Here is a 27,979-nt window from a genome sequence, read left to right on the forward strand (position 1 = left end):
AGAAGAACCAGATCAGTCATTGCATTAATATTTTATTAGCTTACTGCCCGAGATCATCACAAATGAGAAGCAGATGAGACTGGAGTGTGGAACATCTAAATTCTCTTGCGGGTCACTGACAGGTATGTAACCAGCCCTAAACATTTATGTTTGCTTGACACTGTCTTCTAGAGGAAAGCAAAGCAAAGGCAAGTTAAGATCATTGGAAGAGGCATAGCTAGACAAGCAAATCCCACATGGAATATTAAAGTCAATCTGCCATCTATAACCTAAGCTTATGGGCTCAAAGTAGCTGATCCAATGAGTCTGGAGACCAAGTTTATGCTGGTCTTCCCTGCTGTTCCCCTGGTGTGTAAGCCACCACTGCATGTTGCAGTGCATTGAGTGGACTGCATGGCGGGCACTTAGTAGTCCTCTCATGTCGAGATTAGAATGGTAGGACTACTTAGCGTGACGCTCAATGCACTGACAGTGGGAGAACAGCGGGAAAGGTAAGTCTCACATCTCTAGACTCTGCTAGCTACTTTGAACCTTATAAACTAAGCTTATCTACTCAAAGTAGATCAACTGAGTCTTTTTAAATCCTGTGATTATGAGAGTTCAAGGAAGTTACATAATAGATAAGTTACAGTATCAAGAAAGAGTAGACAAATAAAAATTCCCAATGAGACTGGTAACAGACCTGCTAACTAGATACAAATATATGTCAGGAGTCAGTACGAAGATCCAACAAAATAGACCCTGGGGGAACTTACTGGAGATAATTCGCATAGTAAAACATGCTAAAAGCATTGTTGGACTCAAAGCTCCATTCACCTACAGCGCAACTTTTATTGGTGTATTAAAAAGTCATTGCTTATTACCAACCGCTTGTAATGAAAGCACATGGTGGCAGCAATGAAAAGGAGAGAGCGAACCTTTTGCCCCAATAATAGCGATCCAGTTGAGAGCTAGAACTTGGGACTTGACATGAAGGACCTTACCAAGGACTTTACTACACTGCCTCTCAGCTATGAAAATATTCATATCCAGCAGAAATCACTAGTGACACAGCTTCATTAGGGGATAGGGGCAAAAAAATGCGGTGGTGATCTGACCTGTAAATGTTTATTACTATGCTCAGGCTTGTAAATACGGATAAAAGGCATCTACTACATCTGTGAAAACCCATCCTCATAATAAAGAACTTTTTCTGTTGGGGCAGAATATAGATGTAAAGATTTTCCCCCCATCTCAATAAGCTTTTGTTGATTTTTTGTAATGTAGGCATACAGCTGTTGAGCCTATGACTGCCCAATTTCAGAAGATGGTTGGTGTTGTAGATGGCAGTGGCGTGCCACCAATGTGGGCAAGGTGGAGTGTGGTTTTGTAGTGGCTGAGCTCAGGGGTGTACCTAAAGGCTCAGGGCCCCAGGTGCAAAAGTTCAGCTTGGGCCCCCCCTCCCCCCCGGGCCTCAATCCTGTTCTACAGGAAAACTTGTTTGTAGCCCCTTAGGCCACTCTCACACACCGCTTTCTACTGCTATTAGCGTGGTGCTCCGAGCGCCGTACTAACCTCGGTACAACACTCCCATTGATTCTAATGGGGTTACTCAGACCTGAGATCTAACGTGGTGTTCCTAACCCCAAGATTTTCGAGAGCTGTCTGTTCTATTTTTGTGTTTTCATGTTTTTTAACTCACGTCACCCATCACAATGATGGGGTGTATTAAAAAGTGCTGTCAAATGCTGTACCAAGCATTCAAAAATGCAACTTGAAATTGTGGTAAAAATGCCACAATTAGGAACTGCGTTTTCTGAACGCATGTTTGAGAGTGGCCTTAGGGTGTGTTTATGTTTTTTGTTAAACCTTTGAACCAAAATTAAGAGAACACATAAAAAAAAACTGCATGCGGCATTCAAAACTGCATGTGTTTTTGATGCATTTTTTAATTGTGTGTAACATGTGCAATTATATACAGAATATATAGGGAGATGTATAACTTAGACCAGTGATAGTTTGAAAGATATGAGAGAGACAGACAGACAGAGATGAGAGAGACAGACAGATGAGAGAGACAGATATGAGATAGATAAGAGAGACAGATAAAGAGATAGTGTTGTAGTAATGATATTTGTATGCTATATATCATTTATTATCTTGTCGTAGGTTTCTTATATCAGCTTAGGCATACATTAGCATACAAATATCATTACTACAACACTCTCTCGCCTCTGTCTGTCTCTCTCGCCTCTGTCTGTCTGTCTCGCCTCTGTCTGTCTGTCTCGCCACTGTCTGTCTGTCTCGCCACTGTCTGTCTGTCTCATCTCTGTCTGTCTGTCTCATATCTTTCAATCTATCACTGGTATACATTATACATCTCCCTGTATATTCTGTATATAATTGCACACTTTATACACAATTAAAAAATGCATCAAAAACACATGCAGTTTTGAATGCCGCATGCAGTTTATTTTTGTGTTCTTCTTAATTTTGGTTCAAACGTTTAACAAACTTTAGTACCAAAATATATAACTATACTGTTATATCTACTCTTTTAGTAAAAGGTTAGCAGTTAAACAGTTAAACGTGTTCATATACAAACCTGTTCAGAATGACTTAGGCCCTTGCATCTTCCTCCCACAGACAGATAGATGAGAGAGAGACAGACAGACAGATAGATGAGAAAGAGAGACAGACAGATAGATAGATGAGAGAGAGAGAGAGACAGATAGATAAATGAGAGAGAGAGAGACAGATAGATAGATGAGAGAGAGACACAGATAGATGAGAGAGAGACACAGATAGATAGATGAGAGAAACAGATAGATAGATGAGAGAGAGACACAGATAGATGAGAGAGAGACACAGATAGATAGATGAGAGAAACAGATAGATAGATGAGAGAGAGACACAGATAGATGAGATAGAGACACAGATAGATTAGATAGAGACACAGATAGATTAGATAGAGACACAGATAGATGAGATAGAGACACAGATAGATAGATGAGATAGATAGATAGATGAGAGAGATAGATAGATGAGAGAGAGAGAGATAGATAGATGAGAGAGATAGATAGATGAGAGAGAGAGATAGATAGATAGATAGATGAGACACAGATAGATATATGAGAGAGAGAGACACACAGATAGATGAGATAGAGACACAGATAGATAGATGAGAGAGATAGATAGATGAGAGATAGATAGATAGATAGATGAGACACAGATAGATAGATGAGAGAGATAGATAGATGAGCGAGAGATAGATAGATAGATGAGACACAGATAGATAGATGAGAGAGATAGATAGATGAGAGAGAGATAGATAGATATGAGAGACACAGATAGATATATGAGAGAGAGAGAGACACAGATAGATGAGATAGAGACACAGATAGATAGATGAGATAGATAGATGAGAGATAGATAGATAGATAGATGAGACACAGATAGATAGATGAGAGAGATAGATAGATGAGCGAGAGATAGATAGATAGATGAGACACAGATAGATAGATGAGAGAGATAGATAGATGAGAGAGAGAGATAGATAGATATGAGAGACACAGATAGATATATGAGAGAGAGAGAGACACAGATAGATGAGATAGAGACACAGATAGATAGATGAGATAGATAGAGAGACAGATAGGAGAGAGAGACACAGATAGATAGATGAGAGAGAGAGAGAGACAGATAGATAAATGAGAGAGAGAGAGACAGATAGATAGATGAGAGAGAGACACAGATAGATGAGAGAGAGACACAGATAGATAGATGAGAGAAACAGATAGATAGATGAGAGAGAGACACAGATAGATGAGAGAGAGACACAGATAGATAGATGAGAGAAACAGATAGATAGATGAGAGAGAGACACAGATAGATGAGATAGAGACACAGATAGATTAGATAGAGACACAGATAGATAGATGAGATAGATAGATAGATAGATAGATAGATAGATAGATAGATAGATAGATAGATGAGAGAGATAGATAGATGAGAGAGAGATAGATAGATAGATGAGACACAGATAGATGAGAGAGAGAGATAGATAGATAGATGAGACACAGATAGATATATGAGAGAGAGAGAGACACAGATAGATGAGATAGAGACACAGATAGATAGATGAGAGAGATAGATAGATGAGGGATAGATAGATAGATAGATAGATGAGACACAGATAGATAGATGAGAGAGATAGATAGATGAGAGATAGATAGATAGATAGATGAGACACAGATAGATAGATGAGAGAGATAGATAGATGAGAGAGAGATAGATAGATATGAGAGACACAGATAGATATATGAGAGAGAGAGAGAGAGAGAGAGAGAGACACAGATAGATGAGATAGAGACACAGATAGATAGATGAGATAGATAGATAGATAGATAGATGAGAAAGATAGAGAGACAGATAGGAGAGAGAGACACAGATAGATAGGTGAGAGAGAGATAGATAGATAGATGAGAGAGATGAGAGAGAGAGAGATAGATGAGAGAGAGACAGATGAGAGAGAGACTGACAGATCGATAGATGAGAGAGAGACAGACAGATCGATAGATGAGAGAGAGACAGACAGACCGATAGATGAGAGAGACAGATCGATAGATAGATGAGAGAGAGAGACATATATAGATAGATGAGAGAGAGAGACAGATAGATAGATGAGAGAGACAGATAGATAGATGAGAGAGACAGATAGATAGATGAGAGACAGATAGATAGATGAGAGACAGATAGATAGATGAGAGAGAGAGACAGATAGAGAGATAGATGAGAGAGAGAGACAGATAGATAGATAGATAGATAGATAGATAGATAGATGAGATAGATAGATAGATAGATAGATAGATAGATAGATAGATAGATGAGAGAGATAGATAGATGAGACAGATATGAGATAGATATGAGAAAGATAGATATGAGATAGATGAGAAAGATAGATGAGACAGATGAGAGACAGATGAGAGAGAGACAGACAGATCGATAGATGAGAGAGAGACCGACCAATAGATGAGAGAGACAGACCGACCGATAGATGAGAAATAGACCGATAGATGAGAGAGAGTCAGACCGATAGATGAGAGACAGACAGACCGATTGATGAGAGAGAGACAGACCGACCGATAGATGAGAGTCAGACAGACCGATAGATGAGAGAGAGACAGACAGATCGATAGATGAGAGAGACAGACCAATAGATGAGAGAGACAGACCGATAGATGAGAGAGAGACAGACCGACCGATAGATGAGAGTCAGACAGACCGATAGATGAGAGAGAGACAGACAGATCGATAGATGAGAGAGACAGCCCGATAGATGAGAGAGACAGACAGCCCGATAGATGAGAGAGACAGACAGCCCGATAGATGAGAGAGACAGCCTGAAAGATGAGAGAGACAGCCCGATAGATGAGAGAGACAGTCCGATAGATGAGAGAGACAGCCCCATAGATGAGAGAGACAGATCGATAGTTGAGAGAGACAGACCGATAGATGAGAGAGACAGACAGATCGATAGTTGAGAGAGACAGACAGATCGATAGTTGAGAGAGACAGATTGATGAGACAGATTGATGAGAGAGACAGATTGATGAGAGAGACAGATTGATGAGAGAGACAGATAGATAGATAGATGAGAGAGAGAGAGAGAGAGATAGATGAGACAGATTGATGAGAGAGACAGATAGATAGATAGATGAGAGAGAGAGAGAGAGATAGATGAGAGAGATAGATAGATAAATAGATAGATGAGACAGACAGACAGATGAGAGAGACAGACAGACAGATGAGAGAGACAGACAGACAGATGAGAGAGACAGACAGACAGATAAGAGAGACAGACAGACAGACAGATGAGAAAGACAGACAGACAGACAGATAGATAGATAGATAGATAGATAGATAGATAGATAGATAGATAGATAGATAGATACTCCGGACCATTTCTCTGTGTGAGGAGACCATCATCTTCTTTTCTGCCGCGCATACAGTGCATTACCGGCTTCTCTGACGCAGCCTGTAATGCACTCCATGTGCATTTGTATACGACGGAGGGCAGCCTCTAGGCCCCCTCAGTTCAGGGGCCGAGTCGCCATTGTGACCCCTGCGACCACAGATGGTACGCCAGTGGCTGAGCTTATTTAAGAAGGTGCTAGCAAAGAGGTGTCCCTTTCCACAGTTGGAACTTTCCACCTCCCTTCCTCCCTTTGATGTCTAATGAGTTTAGTTGGTATGATTTTATCCCATTTTTTTGTTGTTTTGGGAGGCAGGACCTACTTGCCCAATCACGGTGCAGCAATTTAGGTCCCTCCTTCTACCGTTTGCACTTGGTAAATCTTTGAAGCCCTGATTTAAAAGGCAGAGATTAGAGATGAGCGAGTATACTCGATAAGGCACATTACCCGAGCGAGTAGTGCCTTAGCCGAGTATCTCCCCGCTTGTCTCTAAAGATTCGGGGGCCGGCGCAGGTAACAGGTGAGTTGCGGCGGGGAGCGGGGGGGGGGGGAGAGAGGGAGAGAGAGATCTCCCCTCCGTTCCTCCCCGCTCTCATCCGCCCGCCACCGGCCCCCGAATCTTCAGAGACGAACGGGGAGCTACTCAGCTAAGGCCCTACTTGCTCGAGTAATGTGCCTTAGCGAGTATACTCGCTCATCTCTAGTAGAGATATATTTAAAAATAAAGTTATGAATGTTTAATAAAGCTGGGGCTGACCCCTGGTCAACCCGCATTTATCTGATTTACCTGGTTCAGGTAGCTGGCTCAAGGTTGACTCAGTGGTCAGTAAAATGAGTACCCAGCTTGCTGGGGGGTAATAAAAACAAATTACCTGAAAGCGCTGCGCAATAAATTGGCGCTATACAAATAAGTCCTTATTGTATCTCTATGTAATTGTGATGTTTTTCAATTGCCAGATACTGAAGAACAATGATGATGGTTCCCAAAATCACTTTCTTTCTATTAACCTTATATACCATTTGCTATGGAGACAATCCTGGGGTCAACATTCAAATCACAGAACATGGACTAAAAAAAGGTAAGTAGTAAACTGGGTGTATTTAGTTATCAGTTACTTGAAGGAGTTTTCGAGGACAATGATATTGCTGACATATATTTAGAATAAGTCATCAATATTTGATGGTCAGGCTCTGCTGCTAAGTTCCCTGCCAATCAGCTGTTTAGGAGACTACAGTGCTCGGGTGATCATCACAAGCTCTTCATAGGCTAGTGATGTCACATTCATTCATCTCATGGCCTGAGAGTGAATGGGATTAAGCCGCTATACCAGACACCACCATTAGGAATTGTAAGGCTCTGTGCCTGGTATGCAATGGTATGCCACCACACTCACCCGCAGCGCAGCCAATTCATAAACGCCGCCTCCACGAAGCAATAGTTGTGATTGTTTCTTCGAGTGCTGTATTGATTGGCTCAGCCGCAGCTAAGCCAATCAGCGCAGCGCTCGAAGGACCAATCGCTTTGTGGAAGTGAGAATTATGAATCCCATAACTAGGAAGCGGTCCTGTGTGTGAGGCGAAGGACTTCGGGAACCATGTCTAGGCTCTGGAAAGCAGCAGGAAGGACTTGGACTGAGCCTGCTGGGCAAGTGATTTTGATGACCTGGAAAAGCGCTGTAAAAATGTAGCAATTGCGTTTTTAATGTCCTTTTCAACACCCAATGCATTTTTATTTTTTTTGTAACTGTAACTAGGGCTTAGATTCCAGCATCCCCGAAAATGATGCTAGGGCATCTATCTATGTTTACAATAAATACCGATAAAGTGTGCCACTTTTATTTTGTAACTGCACTTTCGCAGAGTTCTTCTCTAGAACTTTCCACCACACTGTGAGCCTTTCTGCCAAAATAAAGTATAATTTATCTGTCTTTATTCGAAAGGAGTAGAATATCTACTAAATAATATGATGTCAAATGACACTGCATACCAACTACCAGATGTGACCGGAACCGAAAAGATTGCACTTACGGACGTGGCATATGCGTTCACAGAGTGAGTAAACATAGTTGTGAAGTTCACTATGTACAGGATATACAATAAATAGCATTAATGTGTTTGTATTATACAAGTATCTGCCATAGATGGTTTACCATGACTTAGGCCCATTTAGACACAATGATTATCGCTCAAAATTCACTCTAAAGTCGTCTTTTGAGCGATAACTGTTGCATCTAAATGCCTGCCCATCGTGCACTGTTCGTGCACTGTTCGTTCATCGCTCATTTCTAGTTTTCTAGAAATGAGTGATGACTCTTATCAGCGGTCCAGGCTGATATCTCAGCCGGCAGCGCTGATAAGATTCTCTCAGCTGGTATCCCACTAGCAGTTCTCAGAGGGACACCAGCTGAAAGCCTGGAGAACAATGTAGCTGTTTGCATATGCAAAACAGCTGCATTGTTCTCTGAGATGTATCCGGCTCCGCCTGCATTAACTATATAGTAGCCAATTAGCTTCTTAGAGTTATGCAAAGATGATCACTCAAAACTGTCACTCAAACTGTCGTTTGAGCGATTTTTGAGCGATCATCTTTCAGTGTAAATGGGCCCTAAGAGCTTTATTGCACCATTCTTCCCAAGGATGTACACTGAAGAGGGAGAGTAAGATAGTCAGCTTTCCCTAGGCCACCCATTAAATGTGTTGTGCTATTTGAGATCACTGTAGCTGCACATTTGTGACCTTGACTTTCAATAGATGGAAACAGGGAACAATGCCAAACATGACACACAATATAATTCCGCCAACGTACAGGGAAAATTATATTGCAACACTTCAGCAAATAAGTAAATAACAGATTTATCTTAAGGCCTTCCTCACATGGGCGTATTTGCGTGCGCAAAATTTGTGCAAAGAATAAAGCCCATTGATGTTAATGGATGCATACACATTTCCATATTTTGAGTGCACAAAAAAATGGGATATGCTCTATTTTTCTGCATATTTATGTACTAAAAGTCCCCATGGAAGTTTATGGGGGGGGGGGGTGCAAATGCACATGCAATATGCAAGGAGAACACTGTGTAATTGCGCTGGATTAAGAACACATCTGGGGCTCATTAGATGAATTAGACATTTGGTGCGTTTTTGTGTCCCATGCCAAATGAACATACCCTACAGGCAGAAAAAGTGCATTAAAATACGCTGACATGCACACTAAAAATCCTTGCCCATAGCGCAAAAAAGTTGCACTAAGGCATGCGCAATTGCACTTGCGCTCGTATGAAGCTGGTCTAATGAGACACAAAACACCTACAGACTAAGAGTCATCAGACAGCAGTCAAACCAAACCAGTAATCAGACCAGACAGCATGAACAAAGCAGACTGAAAGAATAACTAGCGCCCTCTGAGAGGAGGGGCTGGAATAAATGCACACAGACTAATGGTGATAGGCTAGCTGGGGAGATCCACCCCTTGCCAACCAATCTGCCTAAAAAGCTGTAGAGAAGTGTTCCTGTTGGTGTTCAGCACCAGTATGAAAAGGAGTATGGCTGATGAGCAGATCATGTGGACCGGGACTAATGCTGTGATGTCACCCCATTCCCGTTCCATAGCTAGGGTCGGAGAGCCGTGACACATGATTTCTCAGGGAGTAGCCGGATAAATGCTATAAAGTTGTCCAGTTTGGCCAACTTTTCTTTAACGCTAACACTGTCAACTAATAAAGAAGAAGATTTAGCAATAACTTCATCAAAGCTGGTGAAGATAACAACAACCTGTGCAATTAACCTTCTTGCTTCCTTGTGTTTATTCATTAAGGGTACGCATAGTAAACTTTCAACATGGAACTATTCTTTCACAATGGACCCCTGAGACTGGAATGCAAATAACAGTGGAAAATAACGTTGCTACAATCAACTGTGACTGGAAACTAGACAGCTGGCTACTGTGAGCATCTTGATGGCTGCAAAATGACCCCTAGAGTTTAAAAACAATGAAAATTAATGAATTTGTCGTTCAATTTCAGCAAAGATAGTGGATCAAGTGTGCTGACCTTAAGTGGGTTATCAATCTCCCTGGTGCTGGGGGTTCAGCGAATCGATCCAGGTTTACCATTTTTCTACCTGCATTCCTGCCAATCTGGTGTTGAAAATGTTGATGTCCAAATGATCGGTGGAATCAGGTAATGGAAATAACATGGACATTTGTTTTATTTTTACTTATGTTACACGTTGGGTGCAGACCCACAGGGCCACTGACTGATTTAGCTTTCCGGAGGGCAGCACCTAGGGGTCCCCTGTTTTTTTTTTCTACCCTTTAAACCCTCCAGTTGGGATCCGGTCTTAGCTGCAGGCAGAGTTGCTAATATAATTTTTTTTTTTTTCTGGATAACTTGTCCGAAAAATCTACAAACCAACATTTTTTTATATTGGAAAACCATAATTAACACCTTCCTGACACGCGCTGCACATGTACGGTACAGTGGGCTAATAGTTCCTCACATCCCACAGTACATGTACTGCACTGAGCCCACAGCAATCGGAACATGATTGTGGTTGTAATTTACATCTGCGGTCCCACTACAATTGCTGGGGTTTAGCGCCAATCTCGGTGATTTAACCCTTTAGACGCCACTGTCTATAAACAAATGGCGGCATCTAGAGGCGCCATCAGCACTTACGCAATTCAGTCACGGGGTGCCGATGGTTGCCATGGCATATCATTTATATTGCACGGTCAACAGCATGTGAAAATGAAAATAAACACAATGTCAGAGGTGCAGATTTTGGTACACCTTAGCTCCCAAAACACGTAATAAAAAAAGATCAAAAAGTCACATGCACTGCAAAATGGTATCAGTGAACACGTCAACGTATGTCACAAAAACGAGCACTCAAACAACTCTTTTTTGTGACATAAGTTATGTGTCTCTGACTATGGCAATACAAGAAAACAAATTGCATGATGTGGATCCATATCACACATACCCTGTGAACATACCCGAAAGCATACTGGGCAACTTTTGATAATGGATATCAGAAGATTCTGAAAGGGGACATACAAAGCAATTTTTTGGCCTTGTTCCCCATTCATTTTTATAGGATATGCCCTCAAGCATCATCATTTAAATCCCAGGTAATACATACCATCTTCTTCATCACACCGCAAATTGAATACAGACCCCTACACAAATACAGATATCAAACTGGATCCCCTGAACTAACACACCCGCTATACCAGACCCCCAAGACACAGACCCCAAACCATACACTACCCGAAATTTCAGACCCCAAAACAGACTTTTGCAACCCATAACAAATCCTCACTCAAAGAATATATAAAAGTATCAGCATTTATTAATAATCAGTAATTCTAAAAATATTTTTCTATCTTTTCTAGCTTTATCGTTGACAACATGAAAGAACCCGTTCAAAAGGTTGTACGACAAAATGTTAACCAGCAGGTGAGAAATAAAGCGGCTCTATACTTTAATTTGTATGAACACGGCTAAAAAGTTAGCTATGGGTACAATAGTCATATAGACACATCATTATGAGGTTATTATTAGAGATGAGCGAGCGTACTCGGCCACGCCCCTTTTTCGCCCGAGCGCCGCGATTTTCAAGTACTTCCGTACTCGGGCGAAAAGATTCGGGGGGCGCCGTGGGTGAGTAGGGGGTTGCAGCGGGGAAAGAGAGAGAGGGCCCCCCCCTGTTCCCCGCTGCTACCCCCCGCTCCGCCACGCCTCCCCCCGCCCCCCGGATCTTTTCACCCGAGTACGGAAGTACTCGAAAATCGCGGTGCTCAATCGAGTAATTACTCGAAACGAGTAGGTTCGCTCATCTCTAGTTATTATTAAAGGGGTTGCTCAATCAGGATAACTCCAATCCTAATGCTCTATTAAGAATGGCTTTTGTTCTGATGGACCCAACATGTCTGCATGGACAAGCGGTCATCTGAAAGACCTGAAGAGGTAACTGCAAGGACAATGTATGGTTGGTCATAGCTTTGCCCAGCTGTAACTGCTGATTGACGATGGGGAAGAAGCTGGACCTGAAGCGATCAACTTGATTCTCTCTAATAAGGGGTTGACTTCATGACCGTTTGCAGTTGAGCAACAGTTGCTTATTGTTTTTCAGTAGTGGCATAATTTTGTGAATGGTCCTTGACTGGGACCAAGGAATGTGTGACACTTCAACAGGTCCACCCCAGTCGAGTTGCACCCCAATTAATTTAAACCAATTTATGATGTAAATTTTAGTAAGCCTATTGGACCAACAGTGGCCCCACCCCTATCACCTAACTCTGCCCACTTTTCTCACCACTTTTCAAAAGTTACAAATTTTAAAGTTAGTATGGCATTTCATCAAAATTTACGACCTTTCTATGGAAAACAAGTATATGTTGTTTAATAAATGACCCCTAATGTATATGTGTAAATTATACTGTGTGCACATCTTATATGTTAATTGTGCACCTTTGGGTCCTGGGTTGCTGGACCAGTTGGCCTCAATACTCAATGGTGCCACCATGCCATGTCACAATAGCGGGCAGCACAAAGGATTGCTTCTTGGCTATCAGTTTACAGGAGGAGGTACCCACATCAGCGTTAGACAAGGAAGAGTCTGATGCTGATGTCAGCATGTGTCATGCCACAATATTGATAGGAGGGTCAGTGAGGAGCTGATAAAAGGGTGTGGTTTAGACCTAAGAAGCCAAATGTTTGTGGTCCACATGTAGTGTCAAGTAGTCCTGTGATTGGCTTGGAGGATCATCTATAAGATGAAGGCCTGAGTAGGCGTGCTGATTGGTAGAGCATCAATGGGATGGAAGTCAGAGTGGAATTTAAACTCAGGACCCCAGCGCTTCGTCTGAATCATTTTGAAGAGAGTTGCCAAACTTTGGTATAGATTGGGCATATATGGGAAAGGTCTAAGTTACACATGCCTTGCTGCTGCCACCTTGCCGAGAAGTGATGTTGCCATGGCCAATGTGTGGTACTGGATGTTGCAAACAAACTACTCCAATAAGAAACATATTGATGCAGAGTGTTATAATGCAACATTAAAATATACAAACCCTACAATGGAGTGATAGAATTTAAATGGCTTATGTGTTTAGTAAAGTTTAATTTTGCTAAAACTAGTCTGTCATCACCGAACCAACACGTACCATCCACGTGCTTCACTTTCATAGTGACAACACTTGGGTCTACTTGTGCAGCACTCCTCAGGCGGTCTGGATCTCCTGGCTTCTCCCTCTAAACCCACTGGACCACACTGCACCACTCTACAGTGATTGTATACAAGCCTACTGTGTTGAAACTAAGCGGGCTCCTCTGTTATCTCATGCAGTCTAGCCACAAGTCAATAGTTAACAATTGCCACTGTATGCTTATATTTTGGCCTACGGCAGAGGCGTTCATCAGAGGTATTAGGCAGAGAATACTCCCAACCTGTGACAGAAGGAAGAAACAAGATGTGTACAGAGCCTAATCTATATGCTATAGAAATGCATTACTATGTGGATTATAAAAGATTAAATAATGTAATCATTGCTATTATCTCTATTGTAGTTGTGTTCATCTATAGGAAATCAAGTTACGAAATTGGATCAGTGGATAAGTCATTTAAGATGTGAGTACAAGACATGCTCTCCAAAATGCCAGATACTGTATTACAGTAATGTTCCAAAAAGTGTCATTTGCCAGGATTATGTCCACATGTAATCTGCGTTGAGTACTAATGACCATTATGGTTGCATTAGTAGCTGGTGACAGCTGGCAGAAGAGGCGTAACTTGAAGCTTCTGGGCCCCAATGCAAAACTTGTAACAGGGCCCCCAACTATAGTGCTTTACTCATAGTACTGGGTTCCCTATATGGAGAAGAGAGGCCTTATGTGCCCCCTAAGGCTCCTGGGCCCGGGTGCAACGGCATCCCCTGCATGCTCTATAGTTACGCCCCTGGCTGGCAGCTTTCGGGGTGCTGGTATTATTTGACAGTAAGGTTTAATAACCAAAGGGCCCTTGCGCTGCAATAAGGGGTGCACAATATGATGTGATTAGTATCTGCTTTTTTTAGGCAGACTATAGGACTATAGGCACCCCAAGTTGTGACTGATGCAACCTCTTTAGATGCCCTAGTGATATCTTGGAATATTCCGGCATTTTTCCTCTGCGCCCCCACTGTCTATTCCTGAACTTTGTATTATTTTAATAATTTATTAAATGTTCCTTAATTGATAGATTTGTACTATTTCATTATTTCTTTCAGTCAATTCTTCAATACATCATTTAATAGAGCTTGATCTATCTCTTGTTGGTCATCCAGAAATTTCTAAGCAGTACGCCAACATAGGATTAAAGGTAGGAAATTCTTCAAAGTTTGAAATAAATACTGCAAAGCCTTAGACATCCTAATTCTTCACTTCATGTCGTACAATTCCCCCCTCAATATAATCCAACCTTTTGTACCAGGTGGTCCTTGTGTGGTACAGCAGAAATGCAGTCTACACTTTCACTCACAACCTGAAGTTTGCAGGTTCAATCCCAGCATGGTTCAGGTAGCCGGCTCAAGGTTGACTCAGCATTCTGAGGTCGGTAAAATAAGTAATCAGCTTGGTGGGGGTTAAGAAAGAAAATTACCTGCTGCGGAATAAGTTGGCGCTATACAAATAACAAGTCCCCTTCCCCCAACACAATGATGGGGTGCATTCCACTGTCAAACTCTGTACCATGTGTTCAAAATTGCAGTAAAAAATGCCACAATTTTGAGCTGTATTATCCTAACATGTGTGAGAGTGGCCTTAGGGCATGTTCATGCTTTTTGTTAAACTTTTTAACCACAATTAAGAAGAACATATTTTAAAAAAACGGCATGCGGTATTCAAAGAATAATAATTTTTTTAATTATGTGCAAGGCCTAATTCACATGGGTGTATTTGCATGGTGGGATCCGGAGCTCTATATCCCGCAGCAAATACAGCCCATAGGACATGCATTGAAAACTGTGATATTCCACTGGCGGGGTGGAAATCGCGGCATGTCCTATTTCAGAGTGAGCCTCGCATAGGCCGCGAGAGGACACTGCAGGGGCACAGGGGCACATCCCGCTGTGAGGATCTCACAGTTGGAATATGACCTGGCTGTCTACATTCAGCCTAATGTGTGCAGTTATATACAGTATAGGCAGGGAGATGTATAACTTATACCAGAGATAGATTAGGTAGATAGATTAGGTAGATAGATTAGGTAGATAGATTAGAGAGAGAGAGAGATGAGAGAGAGAGATGAGAGAGAGAGATGAGAGAGAGAGATGAGAGAGAGAGATGAGAGAGAGAGATGAGATAGATAGGTGAGAGAGAGAGATGAGATAGATGAGAGAGAGATGAGATAGAGAGATGAGATAGAGATGAGATAGAGAGATGAGATAGAGAGATGAGATAGAGAGATGAGATAGAGAGATGAGATAGAGAGATGAGATAGATAGATGGGATAGAGAGATGAGAGAGAGATGAGAGAGAAAGATGAGAGAGAAAGATGAGAGAGAGAGATGAGATAGATAGATGAGAGAGAGAGATGAGATAGATAGATGAGAGAGAGAGAGATGAGATAGATAGATGAGAGAGAGAGAGATGAGATAGATAGATAGATGAGAGAGAGAGAGATGAGATAGATAGATGAGAGAGAGAGAGATAGATAGATGAGAGAGAGAGAAAGAGATGAGATAGATAGATGAGAGAGAGAGAGATGCGATAGATAGATGAGAGAGAGATGAGATAGATAGATAGCTGAGAGAGAGAGAGATGAGATAGATAGATGAGAGAGAGAGATGAGAGAGAGAGAGATGAGATAGACAGATGAGAGAGAGATGAGATAGATAGATGAGAGAGAGAGATGAGATAGATAGATGAGATAGATAGATGAGAGAGAGAGATGAGAGAGAGAGAGATGAGAGAGAGATGAGATAGATAGATGAGAGAGAGAGAGATGAGATAGATAGATGAGAGAGATGAGATAGATAGATGAGATAGATGAGAGAGAGAGATGAGATACATAGATGAGAGAGAGAGATGAGAGAGAGATGAGATAGATGAGATAGATAGATGAGATAGAGAGATGAGATAGATAGATGAGATAGACAGATGAGATAGACAGATGAGATAGATAGATGAGATAGAGAGATGAGATAGAGAGATGAGAGAGAGATATAGATATGAGAGAGAGATGAGAGAGATATATAGATATGAGAGAGAGATGAGAGAGATAGCTAGATATGAGAGAGAGAGATAGATAGACACAGATAGATATATAGATATGAGATAGATACTTAGATACAGATAGCTAGATAGATACCCCAGACCACTTCTCTGTGTGAGGAGAGCAGCAGGGCAGGGGCCGCCGTACACTGTGTCTCTATTAGCAGCAGGGTGATGACATCACCCTACTCAGCTCTCTGCCAAAGCATCATGCGGCCGGCTGGGATGTGTGTGCTCTTGTATATGGCATAGGGTACGCCTATGATAGGTATATTAAATATGGACAAATAAGAAATCACAAATTTGAAACACTTGCTAGTAAATATTTCAGTATAAATTTGACACTAGTAGTTCACTATTTACACGTCCACTGTTCAGTAATTAGCACGACTGCAATAATGTCATTTGCCAGTGTAGAAAACCATAATTCAGAAATCCTATGGTGAGTCACGAGTCATGGGGTCACATGCCACACGTGGCTCCTGAGCCACTGGCTGGGGGGGGTGAGGGGGGTGTGGACGGCACAGTTAATCAGCCATGATCTATTTTTAGACGCTTCGAGAAAAATAGGCGACGGAAAACGGTCAGTGATTTTACGTTTTTATGGCACGATTTTGTGATGCGCTTGAAAATCACGCATGTAAATGGATGCATTGATATCTAATGCTTCACGTGGTAGCGATTTCCGGCCGACATTTTATTGCGGCATAAGAGTTGCGATAAAACGCTCGTGTAAATCAGGCCAAATTCCGCAACATTGCAGATCTGCAGCGGACTTCATCCCTTCAACTGAAAGACTGGTATCACATGGGCTTAAGTGCATCTCTGTGCATATTTGCATGATGGGCATCGCATTTTTGCGCATGCTTGTGTGTGTGTTTTACTGTATTTTTGGCAAACGCAAGCATGCTCCCTTTTGCTGCAAGGGGCAATTAAGTGTAATTAAGTCAATATGTGCTATTTTCACGCGCACATTTGGGTTCTTTTTACTACGTACTATGTGCCCAAAATCCACACCAAATAGACACATCAGAGAGGTGATTATACAAATAATTAACCTTGGGCTACATTCACACCTCCCTTTACTCTCCGGTATAATTTTTTGTTGTTTAGCTCTGTTTTAGTAGATAGTAGAGATGAGCGAGCCTACTCGGCCACGCCCCTTTTTCGCCCGAGCGCCGCGATTTTCGAGTACTTCCGTACTCGGACGAAAAGATTCGGGAGGCGCCGTGGGTGAGTGGGGGGTTGCAGCGGGGAGTGGTGGGGAGAGGGAGAGAGAGGGCTCCCCCCTGTTCCCCGCTGCTACCCCCCGCTCCGCCACGCCTTCCCCCGCCCCCCGAATCTTTTCACCCGAGTACGGAAGTACTCGAAAATCGCGGTGCTCGATCGAGTAATTACTTGAAACGAGTAGATTCGCTCATCTCTAGTAGATAGGCAATCAGAAATGTGGAAGTTCTAAAAAGGGTACGTTCACACCTAGCGGAAATGCGGCAGATTCTACCCTTGCCAAAAATTTCGCAGCAAAATCAGCATTAAAAAAATTCTACAAAAATCCACACCAATGATTTTGACCTTTAAATCAACTGCAGATGCCCAGCTGATTTCAGCCTGTGCAGCGCAGCTCTCACCTGCTGGACGCTGCTGTACCCAACAACTGCCACAGAGCGCCACCAAGGGTTATGTGATGTGGAAGCGGCATCACTTGGCCGATACATCATATGAACGCCGGTGGTATTTCTCAGTATCAGTTGCCGGTATGACATGAGCTTCCCTAACATGAGACTGTCTCCTCCCCACAGGGCCTTTTCCGTACACATAATGAATCACATAGTGAGACTGCTTTCTCTCCATCGCCCATGACACTCCCAGTCCACGATGGCGCCATGCTTTATACTGGAGTATCCCAGGCTTCACTGGATTCCCTCTGTTCCGTTTGCTACTCTACGGGGCTTTTGAATCTTGAGATATCCCATACGGTGGTAAGTATGGATGACCCGGACAGTAGTGCACATACTGCATACGGTCTAAACAGGCTGCATGAGAATCGGCTCATCTCAAAGTACTAATGCAGTCTTCTAATCTGTTACTAATGCAATTATCATCTTTTGAAGGACTCCAAAAAGTTAACAACTGCCGATTTGGCTGCGTACATGCCAGAGGTGAGTGTATTACATCAATGTATGGATTAGTATATAGCAGGTATTTACTGCTCCCTACGTATTTGCAGGAAGGTAAAGTTGCGATCAGCTCGCTCTTGCTTAGGGTGTGTTCACACAGGGCGAAAATGCAATATCCACAGCAGAAAATACATTACCTGCTCTATTTTTGAACGCCTTTGTGCACCTAAGGCTCACCAGAAGTCTATGGGGGTACGCAAATGCGCATTCCGCCTGCACAAAATCACGCGTGTAACTGTGCAATTTTTTGATATTAGTTCCTAATACAAGGGACTATTTAGTCTGCTGAGCCAGTTTGAAACCGGCAGTAGAATAATGTACAGTCATGCACGTGAAAAGATGTGATCGCGCCCTGTTCCATGGGACTTTCCAATGTTAGCATCGCAAAAAAAAAAAAATCGTAAAAGCACAGACTTGCGATTTTTGTGCGATGTGATTTTAACATTAGAAAGTCCCATTGAAGAAAAAGCGGTGATATCGCAATGTAAAAAAAAACGCTAGTGTTTACCCACTAGGCCCTTAGGCCTCTTTCACATGACTGTATGCGCCTTCACACTGTCCGCGTCGCGGCCAAAAACCACATGGAGACAGTCTTGATCTAAATAAGCGTTTTATCGTTCATTTTCACAGGCAGCTGCGACATATTCGCAAAAATATACGCTGCAGCGTGGAAACCCCTCGGTCGGCAGAAATCCTCGGAATGACTTCTTATTTTTTACGCGTTTCAAAATCGCTCACCTGAATAAGTACATTTGCATCCAATGCCTCCGATGGTCACAGTTTTTGCCCGATGTATACACTCGTGTGCATAAGGCCTTAGTTTGCTGTGCAACCCCAGCCATAGGTGTGCAATATATACAGTAACTTGTAAAGGTAAAGCTGTTTAAATACATAGAATTGGTGAGTTACTGTATGTGAATATGGTGCCCTCTATATACGTATACAGCTACAGAATCAGTCTGGCAGTATATACAAGCCATCGCCATGCTGTGCCTTTACATCCGCTGTATGGTGTCCTGCAGGCGAATGTGCTAGACAGCTGTCAGGCTGCCATATAGTACTAGCCGACTACCTAATGCATGACTATAGTGATTAGTGACTAACGACCTTACAAACTAGTACAGCATTCATGCCATGGTGCATAGTCACTACTAATGTCACTGATGAGGCATGCGATCGCTGACAATGCCTATACGCAGAATCATAAGGCTGGATGTTTTTGCAAATTGTCAGCTATTGACCTCAATAAAACTGATAACGATGGAAGAGATGAAGTCTGATGTTAGGATCAGTCTGCGTCCCATAGACATTTACTACTGCTGTTTTCTAGATATCTCAACGGTTCCCAAACCCTGCACCAGTGAAAATCCAAATGTATCCTACAAGACCGCCGCGGGTGCTCCTTCAGCCAAATAATATAACCGTCCAGTATGGTGCGACCATACGAACATATGTTTATCCTTCTAAGGCCAGCATCTGCAGTGTTGATATAGTAAGTTCCTGCAGTTCTACTAGATACTGTACCATATGAAGCAAACCTGTCCGCCTGTAACAGCCGTGTGCTTCTTGTATAGATGGCCGACTTCCAAGCTACTATGTCCTTGTCGGAAGCCATAGAAGCAGAGGGTTTGAATCTCACGGGTTCTATGAGCTTGATAAGGTAACTTCAGCGCTGCGGAATAAGTTGGCGCTATACAAATAAAGATTATTATTATTATTATTCATTGTTCAGTTCTCTTCCATTGGTGTGCCCTGTTCCATTAAAGGGGTTGTCCCGCGCCGAAACAGGTTTTTTTTTTTTTAAACCCCCCCCCGTTCGGCGCGAGACAACCCCGATGCAGGGACCTAAAGAAAGCTTACCGGAGCGCTTACCTTAATCCCCACGCTCCGGTGACTTCTATACTTACCGGTGAAGATGGCCGCCGAGATCCTCTTTCTCCGTGGACCGCAGCTCTTCTGTGCGGTCCATTGCCGATTTCAGCCTCCTGATTGGCTGGAATCGGCACGTGACGGGGCGGAGCTACACGGAGCCGGCATTCTGCACGAGCGGCTCCATTGAAGAGAGCAGAAGACCCGGACTGCGCAAGCGCGGCTAATTTGGCCATCGGAGGGCGAAAATTAGTCGGCTCCATGGGAACGAGGACGCCAGCAACGGAGCAGGTAAGTATAAAACTTTTTATAACTTCTGTATGGCTCATAATTAATGCACAATGTACATTACAAAGTGCATTAATATGGCCATACAGAAGTGTATAGACCCACTTGCTGCCGCGGGACAACCCCTTTAACCCATTAGAGACCAGCGGAACATGTGTTAACAAGGGGTCATTAGGCTAGTCAACTGCGTTTTTGCAGCGGCTTAGTCTAAGGCCAGCATCAAAAAGTCCCATATTGGGAAGACCTGAGCCCAGCTGTCTAACAACAGCCGGGAGCAGAGAAACCTCTAGTCGCGGCTGTTTAACCCCTTTAATACCATGATCAATAATGTTCACGGCATGTAAGAGGGTGACCAGGGGCATCCTGCTATGCGATTGTGATGCCGGAGGCCTGATCAAGAGCTCCAGATCTTACAACCATACCAGCCCATCAGACCACAGAGAGCCGCCAGTGCACATACCGGCATGTCCCCTTGTGATGTATTCTCTGCAGCAGATTTGCAACAAATTTCACTCCACATTTAAAAGCGTGAATTCTGTGGCAAAAATCTGCACCGTAAGTTGACATGGTGCAGTTTTCAAATTTGCAACACAGGTCAATTTAGGCACTGGATGTTTTCCACAGCGTGTGGATGAGATCTCTTGAAATCTCGCCCAGATTGCGTATATTGTAAAACACTGCAGATTTTCTGCATCCAGTTCCTGCTTTTTGCTGTTTGGACCAATTACTGCTTTCATTCTATTTAACCCGTAAAACATAGTATTTAAGGCTGAAAAAAGACATATCCATCCAGTTCAGCCTATTACCCCATAATATTGATCCAGAGGAAGGAGAAAAAAAACAATCTGACATTTAGAATAATCCCCGGATGACCGACCCTTCTGAAGTTATTAATGATTACAACATATAATATTGTATCGCTCAAGAAAGACCTTCAGGCCCCTCTTCAACTTTATCGAGTCCCCAATCACCACTTCCTCAGGCAGAGAGTTCCATAATCTCACTGCTCTTACAGTAAAGAACCCCCTTCTACGTTGGTGTAGAAACCTTCTTTCCTCTAGACATTGAGGGCACCCCCTTATTACAGTTACAGTCCTGGGGATAAATAGATGATGGGAGAGATCTCTGTGTTGTCCCCTGATATATTTATACATAGTTATCAGGTCACCCCTCAGCCGTCTTTTTTCTAAGCTAAATAATCCCTAATTTGATAACCTCTGGGTATTGTATTCCGCCCATTCTATTTATTACTTTAGTTGCCCGCCTTTGTACTCGCTCAAGCTCTGATTTGTCCTTCTTGAGTACCGGTGCCCAAAACTGTCCACAATATTCCATGTGTGGTCTGACCAGTAACTTGTAAAGAAGAACAATGTTCTTTTGATGCACCCCATGATCCTATTTGCCTTGGCTGCAGCTGCCTGACACTGGTTGCTCCAGTTAAGCTTACAGTGAACTAAAATCCCCAAGTCCTTTTCCATCTCGGTGTTTCCCAGTGGTTTCCCATTTAGTATGTACTGGTGACATGTATTTCCCTGCCCATGTGCATGACCCTACATTTATCAGTGTTAAACCTCACTTTTCTGCCCAAACCCCAACTTATCCAGATCCTCTTGCAGTCTCCTTGCATTCTCTTGTGTTAATTTCTTTACATAGTTTTGTGTCATCTAATTATATACTAAAGTGATAATTTTCCTTCCTACAGCTTGCAAATAGACGGGAGTCAACCTACCACTGCAGGACAAACGGTAGGAGACATACCCATCAGTCTTATCAATAGCTGACTAAGGCTCCACCTATGTTACCATATGACTCATTATCAGTGTCTTTCAGCAGCTGAGTCATGTATAGTAATTGCTACAATCATCACTCCTCATGATGATGATACACACGTGTCTAAGATGTTCTTTTAGCTTCTTATCTTATAGTAATTATGAAGGTAAACATTAATCCTAAGACACGTTAGGCCACTCTCACGCATGCCGCCGGCAAAACTCAGCGATTTCAAATGCGGCGTTTTTCTGCAATTTTACTGCCATTTTCGGATGCAGGTTGCTGCCTCCGACAGCGATTTTTAACGCACCCCATCATTGTGGTGGGTGATGAGGTACGTTAATCACTGTAAAATATAGCAGACAGCCCAGGTCTGCGGGGCTCTATTAAAATCAATGGGAGCCTTGCACCGCGATTACCTCGGCGTTCAAAATGCGGTAAAAAACAGATGGATGAGGGTGGCCTTAGGCAGGGATTACACGACCGTAAGCGTAAACCGTTGCGGGGGTCCCACGGCATTTTATAGCTGTGGAGCCGGCTGTGACCCTGCGTATGGCAGTGAAATTGTACTGTGCATGACTCATGCGTAGCACACCTGTTTGGGTTTTTTGATATTTTGTTTATATTTCCTGCGCTGTCGCATATACCCGCTAACCATACGCTATTATATTGCATACGTGACAATAGAGAACAAAACGCTGCATTCGCTTTTGCAGTCGCATATTACGCAATTCCGACATGCTAATGTGAGCAGAACTGCGTACAGCAATGTAATTGATTGCCTGCGAGTTATCGCATATCACACGGGCTTACATAGCCCGCATAATACATGGTAATCATTTGGTTGTGTGAGCCCGGCGTTAGGTTCCTTTTACTACTAAGTGAACACAGTCTATCTGCCAGGTTCATGCTGCCCAAACTATGGGCAGCATGAACCCGGGACCAATTATGCACAATGCCCCCCCAAGTTTGACTCGGGAACGGGGCTCTTGAGTTAAAGAGGCGGGCCGAACTGGGCTCTCTCTATCTGCAGCGTACTGACCAATATCTCCTCTTCCAGCTTGTGTACAGGGAGAGAGCTGTCAATCCACATGCTGTGGGCGGGGAGAAGTCAAACTGGCAAACTTCAAAGTGTGTTTATTTTGAAACACCTTAACATTCAAAATAACACTTACATGGAGGCATTGTGCATAATTGTCCTGTCTGTCATTCGGGCAGCATTTGAGATGGCCATCATGTTGGTGACATGGCCTAACAGGTTTCCCCTTTTCCCAACAACTTGCATCTAAATTTGGATCAACATCTGCCAAACCATTTATTTTATATGAGCATTTCTTTAGGCCTCCTTCACACGGGCGACACCACATCGCTGCGAGAAAAATCGCTGCGATATCGCATCGCTGCACCTATTCCGCGCTGTCCGGGGCGCCGCCACAGCTTCTCGCCAGGTCCCAGCACTGATCTTCTTCATCTTCTGGCAGGGGATTGAAAAATCCCCAGCTGCTGGAAGCGCTGACTGTGATTGGCTGACACTAAGCCAATCACAGCCAGTGCTCGAAGAATGGCTGTGATTGGTTCAGTCACTGCCATTCATCGAGCACTTACTGTCGCTACCAGGCCCTGGAGCCTTAGAGGCCCTTCCATCACACAAAGACACCAGTATTATAAATAGCACATGGCAGGTAAGCGGCTCTGTTACAGATCTTGCATCGGGGTACAAGAGATTCTATTTATGCCTTCACATAGACTACAATGGAGAGAGCAGCATACATGTCTGATCTGCTCCTTCCAGCTTTCCCAGAGAGTCTGTGATCCCAGAGTTCTTCATCAGGCATAGTTGCATGCATTACACATAGTAATACTTTGAGTACTAAGATAAGGGGACACCATTGTTTTTGATAAAGTCTTACCATCCGATGCTTCTGTTCACAATTACAGGGCCATTATAGAAATTCCAGAAACTACTCTCCATTCCATAGCATCAGGCATTCATAGGGGCCCCCATTACTTGCATTGTAGCAATGATCATTAGATGTCCTCACAAAAGGAATGAACATTGATTCCAAGAATAGAGTCACTGGAACAATTAATAGATCTTTCCTGAAGTGTTCAGAATTCTGTAATAGTAACCCCAGTTCTCATCTCCCCAGGGGATTGTGACAAAGGATGGAGTCGAGCGGCTCTTACACCAGGTGGTAATGCCATTTTTTAATGGTAAGCAACACTTTCCACAACTCTACTAACACCAATTCTGATCCTCCTCTACCTACCAAGTCCATTCATGTATTATTATATTTTACTTTGCAGAACAAATACGAGAAGGATATCTAATTCCCAGCAGTTTCGTAAAAAATGCTTCTGTCAGTATTGAGCAGGTGAGAAGATTCTTCCCGTATACTGTAGTATTTATTCACGTCTGGCCTTTGTTACTTAGTCATTTACGGTCCACATCTTATTATGTGAATACATTTCTTGTATGTGCCAGGAGAGCTTTCTGTAAATGTAGGCATATGCCCATTTGACTCAACGGGGGACAAAATAGTAGTCTTTTGGCCTTTGCTGAGGTGGTATGTCTTTGGCACACCTATTTTTTAACAGTCTAGGAAAGTTTACAAGCCTATGCTTTCCTATAAATAAAACACATACCGTGCGTGTTTTCTTTCATTTTTTTAATTTATATATCCTCATACACATATATATATATCCGTATTATATTTATTTATACACAATTATACATGGGGGTAATTGTATGTAATTAAGGTCATCATTTCTTTGTTTCAGGACTGTGTGATGTGGGCAGCTGATCTGAAGTAGAACTCAACAAGGACGTGCCTTCTGAGGATGTATAACTGCACGTCTCCCACATCTTACCAGCAAGGACTGTCTTACTTTTTGAGCAATACAAGCAGGAATTGTGGGACATCAAACTATACGCATCATATACAATACTGTGCAAACGTTTTAGGCGGGTGTGAAAAAAATGCTGCAAAGTAAGACTGCTTTCAACAATAGAAGTGAAGTGTCAATTACCAAAGTGAATGAACAAAAGAGAAATGTAATTCCCGTCAATATTTGGTGTGATGACCCTTTATCTTCAAAACATCACCAATTCTTCTAGGTACACTTGCACACAGATTTTGAAGGAACTCAGCATGGAGGTTGTTCCAAACATCGTGAGAACTAACCGCAGATCTTCTGTGGACGTAAGCTCGTTCAAATCCTTCTGTCTCTTCATGTAATCGTGGGGCCACATTATCACTTCCAGGACTCCTTGTTCTTCTTGTACACTGAAGATAGTTCTGTATGACATTGGCTGGATGTTTGGGGTTGTTGTCCTGCTGCAGAAGAAATTTAGAGCTTATCAGTATTCTTACTTTTCAGCATTTTTTCCACACCTGCCTAAAACTTTTGCACAGTATGATGTATGGTGTATATATAGCATTTTTTTTACATTTATATACCTCAGAACCATTTCTCAGGGTTAGTTTGCTACTTACATCATTACAACAGAAAATATAATTACGGTTGGATAGATGAAATGTATTCAATTTTATCTGTCCACTTCCCTAGAATAAGTGAGCCCAGAGATGTCTGACAGCTGCGTATAACCGCTACCTTCACTGAATGAAGGTGGTGGTTTATGTGGATATTAAGTCCAGGAAAATAGAGATATTAGAAAAAGGATCTGCTTTTTTATTTCTCAGAAACAGCGCCTCTATTGCCTATGGGCAGTGTCTGGTATTGCAGTCCACCCCTTTTCAGAGTGGAGCTGTTTCCAGAGTCAGGCTGTTACACAGTACCCTGTAGTTGTTTGCTGAATGATCTCATGGTAATTCATTTAAAGGGGTTGTCTGAGTGTGAGAGAATTAAAAAAAAAAATGGATCCAAGCCTGTTAAACAATAAAAGCTGTACCTACCCATCCTCTGCAACGATGATGAAGCGCTGCAGCTCCCGTTGCCCTCACGGTCATTGCTTTGGAATGTCTTCCTCCTGACTGCTGCAGTCAATTTGAGGCCGCAGGGGTCAAGTGCCATTCTCCAGCATCTGAGCTGTGATGGCAGGAGACTGGCACATGACCACTACAGCCTGTGATTGGCTACAGCATTCAGGTGGTAGCTGTTCCAAATCAAATTCCAGGAGGACCAGGGGGCTGCAGTGCTAGATTGCGGGGGAAGACGACAGGTAAGTACTCCTGCTTTTATTGCTTTAACAGGCCTGAATCGATATACAGTAAACCCTTGAGTAGCATTGCTCTTAAGTAACACTGTTTTCAACTCAAGTCGATGTGTCAGGGCAGTGGCAGTCCCTTAAATAAAGCTGCATTCCTCAGATAAGGGCGCCGACCGCTCCATGACCCCGACTGCCGCTCAGTGAGCCGGCGCAGCTGATGCCGCTCACTTCCTGCTTCTCCTGCATCAGCGCGCGCCTACTACTCCCCCTCTCCACAGTGCACAGTGCCGGCTGAATGTTGCTGTGTCTGCCTGCCTCCTGACACAGTACAGCAGCTGAATCCCCAAAGTGCCGGCTGAACGCTGCCTGCCTCCTGAATCCCCACTGTACTGCAAAATGTAAGTACTGTACAGATGAGTACAGTACAGTAAAGAAACGTTTGCAAATAAATACTGCAGTCCTATGTCAAAGCACAGATAACACAGTGATACGTACTGCTTATGATGATGTCCCTGCAGTCCTATGTCAAAGCACTGTATGCTAAATGTCCAAAAACCTGTTAAATGTTAATTTATTCTTTACAGTTGTGTTTTATATTCATTCAGTATTGTTATTGTTTTTGGTATTAAAGACCAGAGTTATTCTCGATTAAATGGGGTTTTGTGTGTTTTTTGGAACGTCTTGAACCAATTAATTGGATTTACATTAATTCCTATGGAAATAATGTCCTCAATTAACATTGATTTCTACTAAAGTCCATTGCTTCCAGACGGATTAATGACATTAGTTGAGGTTCTACTGTATATATAAAAGGTTGCCTCACACCCGGACAATCCCTTTAACTCCCCCATCCCTCCAAGGGGAAGAAAAGTTCCTTATTCAAAAACTGAGTTTTTGTGTTGTACATATTATGTATACTGAATGATATATTTGTACATGAATAAATGTGTTTAGCTTATGTGTGCTGTGCTGTATATTCTCTAACTTCCATAGTTTTGGCACTCGTCATCTGTTTTCCTCTGGATATTATCACAGTAGCTGATGCTTATGGGAAAATATAGAGAAGTGGGAACCTTACGTTTCCTTAGACCAGTGGTTCCCAAACTTTTTCAGCCATGGAGCCCTTTATGAAGCAAAACTTTCTTGTGGAGCCCCAAGGTGTGGTCAGGGGAGGGGTTAGGGGCGTGGTAATAATAGACTACCCCTATTGCGGCCCCAGTAGTAATAGGCAAGCCCTATTACTGAGTGGCTGTGATTGGCTGTCTGGGGCTCGATTAGCCAATCACAGCGCTCGCTTTGCTGGAGTTGGGGTATTCAAAGACCCGTCACCAGGAAGAAGCTGAGATGTCAGATGGGGAGGACGCAGTTTGCCGCAGAGCCGTCGGAGACAATCGGAAGGCATCAGGACTCCGCGGACCACGTGAGTATAAGCCCCCCCCCCCCCAAAAAAAAATAAGACACTGTACCTCTTTTGGTGCAAAAATTAATATAAGACAG

General features: G+C 42.9%; 1 protein-coding gene across 2 annotated transcripts; it reads left to right on the plus strand.

Moving 5' to 3' along the window:
* Positions 1 to 27,126, plus strand: LOC136587490 (BPI fold-containing family C protein-like). Of its 2 annotated transcripts, XM_066586088.1 has the most exons (16): positions 1 to 122; positions 6,912 to 7,033; positions 7,895 to 8,006; positions 9,769 to 9,897; positions 9,977 to 10,132; positions 11,350 to 11,413; positions 13,526 to 13,586; positions 14,224 to 14,315; positions 18,007 to 18,186; positions 18,319 to 18,366; positions 19,715 to 19,876; positions 19,959 to 20,044; positions 22,244 to 22,286; positions 24,462 to 24,525; positions 24,619 to 24,686; positions 25,093 to 27,126. In XM_066586088.1, the coding sequence occupies exons 2-16, from the start codon at positions 6,925 to 6,927 to the stop codon at positions 25,123 to 25,125; spliced, it is 1,407 nt and encodes a 468-aa protein (XP_066442185.1). In that variant the 5' UTR covers positions 1 to 122; positions 6,912 to 6,924; the 3' UTR covers positions 25,126 to 27,126. The 2 variants fall into 2 exon arrangements, with proteins under 2 accessions (XP_066442185.1, XP_066442186.1); XM_066586089.1 differs by lacking the exon at positions 19,715 to 19,876.
* Positions 27,127 to 27,979: the final 853 nt, after the last annotated feature.

This window comes from Eleutherodactylus coqui, chromosome 13, assembly GCF_035609145.1.
Source record: "Eleutherodactylus coqui strain aEleCoq1 chromosome 13, aEleCoq1.hap1, whole genome shotgun sequence".
Classification (NCBI taxonomy): Eukaryota; Metazoa; Chordata; class Amphibia; order Anura; family Eleutherodactylidae; genus Eleutherodactylus; species Eleutherodactylus coqui.